General features: G+C 35.5%; 1 protein-coding gene across 2 annotated transcripts in view; it reads left to right on the forward strand.

Moving 5' to 3' along the window:
* dlc1 (DLC1 Rho GTPase activating protein) overlaps window positions 1–10,123 on the forward strand; it is a 222,371-nt gene that overhangs the window by 16,017 nt on the left and 196,231 nt on the right. For both annotated transcript variants that reach the window (XM_061984396.1, XM_061984398.2), the window contains 2 exons: window positions 6,228–6,362; window positions 9,233–9,334. In XM_061984396.1, coding sequence (XP_061840380.1) covers window positions 6,228–6,362; window positions 9,233–9,334 — 237 coding nt within the window. The remainder of the gene's footprint in view (window positions 1–6,227; window positions 6,363–9,232; window positions 9,335–10,123) is intronic.

Consider the following 10,123-nt stretch of genomic DNA (forward strand, 5'->3'; position numbering starts at 1 on the left):
GAGTCTTAAACCGAAAAGAAAAGTGCAGTCATTCCGTGAAGAATATTCAAAAGCCTATCCGGGAATAATTATCCGTTCCAAAAAGGGTGAAAACTACGCCAATTGCACCTTGTGCAGACAAGATTTTTCGATCGGACACGGAGGAATTAGCGATGTAAAAGACCACGTTGGGACAAAAAAACACAAGTCTAATGCCGTTGCTAGCGATACAAGTGGAAAACTTTCAACGTTTTTCGGATTTTAGCCACAAAAAGGTAATGACACCAATGTTATCTATTGGAATTGTTTAGTACTGTTATACTGTTAAAAGTGTTTATACTATTTATGCTTTCAAGTCCAAGTTGAAGAAATCTTGTTAAATGTTGACAGCATAACTACCAAAATACAGAAGTATGTCCTTAATATTTTTGCAGTGCTATTTCTGTTGAAAAGTTCAAATGATTACATTAGAGATGTGATGTGCCACTTTTCAAGTGTCTGATGGCTTCAATTAATTTTCATTCATTTTTCATATTTTGAATTCTTTTGAAAGGCTTACAAAAAAACTACATTTGAATTGTAATTCCATGCTATTGACAGGACTATTAATTTTAATGAAGTTAGCTTACCATGTTTACAGTATGATAATTGTGATAGAAATGTGAATTTTAGGCACAGAATATTTTATACAATTGAACAAGGTAGTAGATTATACAAGCTTGGACAGAAAGTTAATAATGACACCAATTTTTTTTTTGAATGGAATTGTTTAGTACTGTTTTACCATTTGTTTACTGTAAAAAGTGTTTATACTTTCAATGAACAAATTGAAGTCTTGTGAAAGGTTGACAGGATAACTGGCATTAACTGTCAAAATAATTTCAAACTATTGAAGTTAGCTTACAGAATAAACATGTCAATCAACCCATATGATTTTTGCTGTAATATTTTTGTTTTGAAAAGTCACTGTGACTGATAGAAAAGTGATGGTTTTAGCAACATTTTAACCTGTCTGAATGCTAATAATCATTTTGCGTCGGGGGGCGAAGTGAACCCCCCACCAGGACTTTGTCCTGGACCTACTGGGGCCTGCGGCCCCTGGACCCTGGCTACTAGGTTTTTCTGATTTCAAAAGTTGGCAGGTACGTGTACATAATATTTATACTATTTTACAGTAGAACTTCGATTTGCGGATTGACCATATTTTTTGTACTACAGAGCACACCGGGTTATAAGTCGCACAGCACAAAAGGTTTGGTGGACAAAGTGAGACAAGGAAGGAGTGGCATAAAACACGTCTTTCTGTGGCAGCGTCGGAGAAAGTCGGACATGTACACAAACTACGGTGCATTCATGAACCGCCGAAATTAGTGAGACAAAATGGCGCTGGCCAAATACTCTGTTCAGTGAAGCACGTTGGATATAAAGTGTGGGCTTTCTAACAATTGCGTCATGTTTGTCCTCCTACAGAAACCATACTAAAATAACAAATATATTCATGCATGAAATTGTGGAACAAGCGATGCTAGTCAGTGAGGGATTCATGTGACGGTGCTTGAAGGCACTTGTGTCACTTCCTGAAAGAATGTCCGCCCTGTAATTAGCCACATTTCATTGCATCTACATTGGATTCTGCATAGAATTTCTGGCAGTTTTCTTTGATTGCCAGTGAGGTTGACGTCAGTCCTCGAGCTGCCAGGAAGGAGAGCTCACACTGTTGAAGTCCCGTGCTGCATTCATGTCTTTGGATCATTATGTTCACCTCAATTGCAAAGATCCGTGCTCCTGGAGTTCTAAAAAGAGGTGTGTAGCCATACAAATGAAAGGTAATTGTTTGACCCGTAGGACTTTTAGCACTTTTCACTGAGAGCTTGGAGCATCTCATAATAAGAGAATGTTTTCCAACTGAATTCAAGATGTTGTTAAAGTGATGATGATGATGTCCCACGAGGCTCATGGATGGATCCAATTAGTCAAATGAAAGCATGTGCTGTGCGTAATGCCTGCACATTCACTTCATATTGGCCTTTCTTACTCTGTTTATTTGTTTTAGCAACAAGGTCTTCGGGCCAATCTGGCTCAACGGGCGTTCATCTGAACGCAGGCCACTTGGCCAGAAAAGTGCTCTTTCTCTCCCGGTTTCTGTCCGCCTCCATCGCTCTCCTCATTTCTCAAGGAAGTGCTCATCTTTGTGCTAGTTGTCAAACTTCTTTCACCACCTCAGAAAACACTTGGCTCTCCAAGTACCACCGTAATGACCGTCACTACAGCAGCGTAGTAGGCCTAAGTATTCATGAAAAACAAGGCAGAGGTTTTATTTAACAAGTCTTTGGCTGCTGTAACATCACACACAATTAGAACAGTAACACTGTTTAAATACTGGAAAATTAAACCCTTTATATATATATATATATATATATATATATATATATATATATATATATATATATATATATATATATATATATATATGTACACTTATATACACATATTTACATATATACACAAATATACAGTACATATACACACACATGTATATATATACACATGTACACTTACATATACATATTTACATATATACACAAATATACATACACACACACATGTATATATATATATATATATATACATACATACATATGAACATATATACATGTACATATATACACATACATACATATACATGTGTATATATATACACATATATATACATAAACATATATATATATACATACATACATATATATACACACACATGTATATATACACATTATATATATGTAAATATATATAAACAATATATACATATGTATATACATACATGTATAAATATATACATATATATATATACCGGTACACAAATATATAAATATACACACATATATACACACACACACACACACACACATGTGTGTGTATATATATATATATATATATATATATATATATATATATATATATATATATATATATATATATATACACACATGTATGTATATATATATATATATATATATATATATATATACACACATATATATATATACATACATACATACATATGAACATATATACATGTACATACATATACATGTATATATATACACATATATATATACATATACATAAACATATATATATATATACATACATACATACATATATATACACACATGTATATATACACATTATATATATGTAAATATATATAAACAATATATACATATGTATATACATACATGTATAAATATATACATATATATATACACAAATATATAAATATACACACATATATACACACACACACACACACATATATATATATATATATATATATATGTGTGTGTGTGTGTAAATATATACATATATATATATATACACAAATATATAAATATACACACACACATATATATATATATATATATATATGTGTGTGTGTATATATATGTGTGTATATTTATATATTTGTGTATACATATATATGTATATATTTATACATGTATGTATATACATATGTATATATTGTTTATACATTTACATATATATAATGTGTATATATACATGTGTGTGTATATATATGTATGTATATATATATGTTTATGTATATATATATGTGTATATATATACATGTATATGTATGTATGTATATATGTACATGTATATATGTTCATATGTATGTATGTATATATATATATATATATGTATATATATGTATATATATATATATATATATATATATATATGCACGTGTATATATATATATATATATATATATATATATACACATGTGTGTGTGTATATGTATATTTGTGTATATATGTAAATATGTATATATAAGTGTACATGTGTATATATATATACATGTGTGTGTATATGTACTGTATATTTGTGTATATATGTAAATATGTGTATATAAGTGTACATATATATATATATATATATATATATATATATATATATATATATATATATATATATATATATATATATAATGTACACAGATACATAGCCTTTACATATATGTGTACATATTATATTAATATAGTGGATAGATGATAATAATAATGAATATAATTGGACATTAAGAGTATGTGAAAGTTGGACTCCTACTTTGTTTAGGACCTTCTTAAAGTTTTGTAATCAATCAGAAATATCAAGCAGCGAAAAGTGTGGCGAGAGTGTTTGACATTGTTCCCATCATGCATTGCATGGGATTTAAGTGGGTGAATCATGTGTTGTGCGTGGACATTTTTTTAATAATATCCACAAAGTTTAGCGAACAGGTTGTATTATGTGTGACCATGTGTGTTGACTTTTTGTGGTTGCGCCATGAGTGGGAATGGTTGTTTGGATTGGGTCATATGTAAAAATGCTGTGCTGTGTAACGTACATTTCAAAGTGCAATATTAACCTGAATTACTCACGTTGTCCAGGAGATGGTGGCAAAGTGATGTGGAACTGTTCTCAATTCACACTTTTGTAAAAAAACAAACAAAATGCAACGCCACCTTTCAGGTAAAGCAAAGACAAGGAGAGTCTAGTGTGGGAAGTGTCCTGCATCAAACAACAGGAAGTGGCCAGGAATGTACCAAGATGGGAGAAAAGGAGCACCCAAACCACCACTAGTTCTAGTTCCCATAAAACAATGCAGGCTTCTTTTTCATTCTTCTTGTTGCCAACCAGATGCTTGTCCATTGAGAGAAGATGTCATTGTTTCACCACCACACAACCTTCCTTGTGACCCAGAGGCACAACATGGACATGTGACCCACAATGTCTTTTTAAGTGTTCTTATAAAATTGTGACTTTTGTTGAGTAAAATTACGACTCTTTTCATAAAATTGCCAAAATGTTAAGCTTTTCTTGTAAAATTGCGACTCTTATTTAGTAAAATCCCAACTTGTATCCTGATATTGTAAAATTTTGACTTGCGTTGAGTAAAATTACAACTTTTATTGTAACACTAGAAGTAGGCATTTTTCAGAGGTCTTGAGAAGGTAACAAATACAAGAGTGTGTGTGTGGGTGTGTGTGTGTGTGTGTGTGTGTGTGTGTGTGTGTGTGTGTGTGTGTGTGTGTGTGTGTGTGTGTGTGTGTGTGTGTGTGTGTGTGTGTGTGTGTGTGTGTGTGTGTGTGTGTGTGTGTGTGTGTGTGTGTGTGTGTCATGAGCTCATAAATCGTTTTATTGCAGTGATGTTGGGCCCTCTGGAGCCCGCCTTTGGGGTCTTCTCAGACAGTTGGTCACAGCCAGAGAGGAAGGGCCCTCAGAGGGAAATGAGAGGAAGGGCCCTCAGAGGGAAATGAAAGAATGTCTGACTTGTTCAACAAAGACTTATTGTCATCTTGGTAAAGATGAGAGTTTGTGCAAGAGTCTTACTGAAGGTTGGCCAGCAGGGGGCAGCAGGACACTATTGATCAGTTCTTACATGAAAACTAAGATCAATGAACTTGATTCCTAGTCAACTTTTCATTTGTGCTTAGCTTATCATTGGAACCTGATTGTTGTTGTTTTTTTTAAATATATTTGGAACTTATACACTTGCTATATTGTTCATGTATGCATTGACTCCCAGACAGATGCACTAGCATGCTACTTCTCCAGCAGGGCCCTCAAACCTGAGGGCCACATCACAGTCATGTTGGCCCTCGAAAGGATGCTAATAATAATAATAATAATAATATATGATTTGTGTTCAACTATTGTGTGTATTTGTCATACGCTGTAGAAAAAAATACATCTGTAGCTTTTATAGCAAAAACTGTAAAACTGTAAAATACACTTTTTTTTTCCTTTTTTACAGTAAATGTAAAAACAGTATCACTGTACTTTATGGGGGAAAAAAACCTGGTTGCAATTTGCAATTTCCAGTGTTTCTGACCACATGTTACTGGAAATGGAAAAACAGTAACACTATTTTATTGAATTCTGTTTTATTTAATCATGAAAAAAATGTGGCAGCGCTTTTTCATTCACAATCCACCGTAAAAATAATAACTGTACATTTTACAGTAAAACTGGCAGCTCAGTCGATTTTTACCACAAAACAGTGCTACGCTGTAAAAAATATATATATACGTTTTTTTACAGTTCACAATTTGATGGACAACTTTCTTTGGAATCATAATTCAAACATATATTTGCAGTATTTATTTTTATTTGGACAAAAAAAAAAATAGCTTGGAAAGTATGATAATATAATATTTGTTGCAATATTAGATAATATTAAACAAGGTGACTTCTTTTCCCAGCGGGACCACGCTCGCCTGGACTCCATGGTGCTGCTCATGATGAAGCTGGACCAGTTGGACCAGGAAATTGAGAACGCCCTCAGCCTCAACTCTTCTGTTGATGGAAGCTCCGCCCACCGTACACCACCACAACAGGTACAACGCTGCATTTTCCTAGGACCGCCCACGGCTTCCATGACTTACCTGCGAGAGTGTTTACATGACCTACCTGTGCGAGAGTGTTTACATGACTTACCTGCATACTTGCCAACCTTGAGACCTCCGATTTCGGGAGGTGGGGGGTGGGGGGCGTGGTCGGGGGTGGGCCGGGGGACGTGGTGGGGGCGTGGTTAAGATAGATATATATAAGAAATACTTGACTTTCAGTGAATTATAGCTATATATATATATATATATATATATATATATATATATATATATATATATATATATATATATATATATACAGGTATATATAAATAAAAGAAATACTTGAATTTCAGTGTTCATTTATTTACACATATACACACACATAACACTCATCTACTCATTGTTGAGTTAAGGGTTGAATTGTCCATCCTTGTTCTATTCTCTGTCACTATTTCAGTACACACACACATTACACAAATATACGTACATCATAAAATCAATAAGAAAACGGGAGCTCTAATTTGGGAGTCTGAATTAGGATCAGAAGTTCCTATATAAACATTGCGCACTCACGTGGCCTTTTTGTATTGATTACTGCAGCTGTGCACTGGATTCATTCACAAATACAAACTACAACTCACAAACACTTTAGAGTTAGGCTCCACCATCAGAATGTGTACTTAAACTTATAAAGATCACATGGATATTATTCAGTGAGTTGATTCACCAAAACTAACCTGTTATACAGGAGGAAAAAGCACACAGGACGTTTCAATTGTTCACAGACTGGTCGCGCTCATCAGAATGACAAAACACTTCCGGTCTGCAGGCGATAGCATTCAATTGGGAAGAAACGCCCTACTGCCCCCTACTGACCAATGTGAATACTGATAAATGTGTAATGACAGCTCCAAAAACGAATTCAAACCACAAAATAAAATAAATAAATCAACACAAAAATGTGACACATTATGGGTGGGTCACATATGCATGTACAGTAGATGGCAGTATTGTCCTGTTTAAAAGTGTCACAACATCGCTGTTTACGGCAGACAAACTGCTTTAGGGTAGACGGAAACTTGACTGCTGTTGTTGTGTGTTGTTACCGCGCTGGGAGGACGTTAATGAAACTGCCTAACAATAAACCCACATAAGAAACCAAGAACTCACCCTCGATCATTAGCTGTTTATATTGTGGGAAAGCGGACGTGTGAACAGGCTGTCAACACGTCACTTCGGGAGAAAATTTGTCCCGGGAGGTTTTCGGGAGAGGCGCTGAATTTCGGGAGTCTCCCGGAAAATCCGGGAGGGTTGGCAAGTATGCTTACCTGCGCGAGAGTGTTTACATGACTTACCTGTAGGGATGATGTTCGAAATCGGTTCTCCCGGTTGTTCGATAAGAAAAGAACCGATTCCATAAACTCGAATCCCTTTTTGAGAACCGGTTCCCGTTATCGAGGCCACTATAGTAAAGAAAAAGAGTTGGTGTTTTATTCGAATCCCTGGGAACGAATCCCTTCCCACGTACAGGAAATGCCCTGTGGGACGGCAATGTTATGCCCATTTGATTGTAGACTCTTACTGACACCTTGTGGCAATATGAAATTACTACGCGTCATTCGTTTGGGCACTTCCGGGTTGAGACAATTGAGAAGTAGACAAGTTGTGTTAGCTCTTACAAGCCTTGGAAAAGATAAGTCTGTAAGTAAACTGTTGAACTTGTTTATGTAACTCAATATTAAGGTGGAAAGTGTTTAAGTTTGAGAAACGATTTTTGTGCACTGTTTCAATGGATGTTTTGAGGACTTAAAATGGCTGCCAGTCGTATATTTCCACCATCGAAATAGTTTCAACACTCAGAAGTATTTGTTTGATGATAGTACTGTATATTTGTGTGAAGATAATATTTACATATTGGGTATTACATTTCAGTATGTTAATGAATCACATAGCTTATACATTTGTCATTGTGTGTATTTCAGTTTAAAAAATAAAAAATAACAGTCCAGTGCAAGACAAAAGTAAAGCTAGGAAAAGACAAAGCAAGATCAACAACAATAAAGAGCCTAAATGGATTCATCTGCTTTGGATTGTTTGTTAGCTGTATAAGCTCAACACGTATAGTGAGGGCAGAACAGGCAATATGCAATTATTGCCAGGCTTGGCTCTCATGTAAGGGGGGAAGAATTGTTGATTGATGACTGTGGTGTTCTTAGTGTCATAGTGTGTGTAGTTAGTAAGTTCCAATAGCAGCAGAAGTGCACTTTTTGGAGAGCTGTATTATTTTCAGTTTTGTGCCTATGGGACTGATTTTATTTAACACTATATTATTATTTATACACCTATAGTGATCACAGAGACAGGTTGTTTTTGTGTTACTGTATATATTTGTTTTTCTGAAAAATCCCTCTTAATATACTTTCGGTAACAACAGTCAATATTTTTTTTTTTTTTTTTTTTTAGGGGGGTAACGGTCAATATTTATTTTAATTTTAATTTTTTCTAATAAAATAAAAGTGAGCTTTTGTTAAACCAAATATTGTGTTTTTTTCCATCTACAACAACCTATCTGGATTCGATAAGAGAATCGATAAGGAACCGGTTCGATAAGAGGATTCGATAATAGGCTCGAACTCGATAATTTCTTATCAAATATCATCCCTACTTACCTGTGCGAGAGTGTTTACATGACTTACCTGCGCGAGAGTGTGTTGACATAACTTACCTGCGCGAGAGTGTTTACATGACTTACCTGCGCGAGAGTGTGTTTACATGACTTACCTGTGCAAGAGTGTTTACATGACTTACCTGTGTGAGAGAGTGTTTACAAGAAGCACATGTGTAGACACGGTAATGAGGTATATTATGGGATGCAGGACCTTGACTTGAGGTGTGCGCCGGCGTCACCGCGCCTGCAAGGCCCTGCTGCCCCGACATTCGTAGCCACGACGACCCTTGGAGCAAAACCAAAGACTACGGTAAGTGAGGCACCTTTTTAGGTTGAAAATGCTTCCTTGCAGTGCTTCTCAGACTAGGAGCAACATTAAAATACAGTAGGCCTACGTATTCATTAAAAACAAGGCAGGGGGTTTTATTTAACAAGCATATTTAATATTTTCGGCCACTGTAACATTAAACACAGTTTGAACAGTAACACTGTGTTTGAAAATGTAATGTTTTGGTGTAGCACTAGACGGAGCCTGTGTAGCATGAATGAGGCTTAGAATCACTTATAAAAAGTGTGCGGCTTATTTATGAATTTTTCTCCGACAACAGCCATACTAAATAGTTTTACACCACTTAGAAAGTGAGTTATTGTTTGTGCTACGGTGCCATCTTATGGACGAGTTCACTCACTGCAGGTGTCCGTCCATTTAAATGTAGGCGTGGTCAAAAAGAGCAGCTGACCAGTAGGACTGGCCAAGCACTTGCAGATTAGCCACACTGACAATTAGCCTCCTCCACACATTAGCACCAACAAAAGGGGTCACGGGGGGTCTAAGAGGTGAACACCAGGGAAGAGGGGAGGTCACAGGGGGGGGTGCGTGTCATGTGACCCTCAAATCCTTTCACTGGCTCACTTAATGACTTTGTCAACAGTGTTTTGTCCAAAAGCAAAGTCATCACACCACATTTTGCTCTTCTTTGAATGGAGGAGGATGAACAAGTGAGTCTTGTCTGCTGTGTTGCAATGTCACTCTTGTTAGGGGTCAAACCTGTTAACTCAGGGGCCACATTGGTACATACATACATACATACATACATAT

The sequence above is a fragment of the Nerophis lumbriciformis genome, linkage group LG25 (assembly GCF_033978685.3).
Source record: "Nerophis lumbriciformis linkage group LG25, RoL_Nlum_v2.1, whole genome shotgun sequence".
In the NCBI taxonomy this organism is placed as follows: Eukaryota; Metazoa; Chordata; class Actinopteri; order Syngnathiformes; family Syngnathidae; genus Nerophis; species Nerophis lumbriciformis.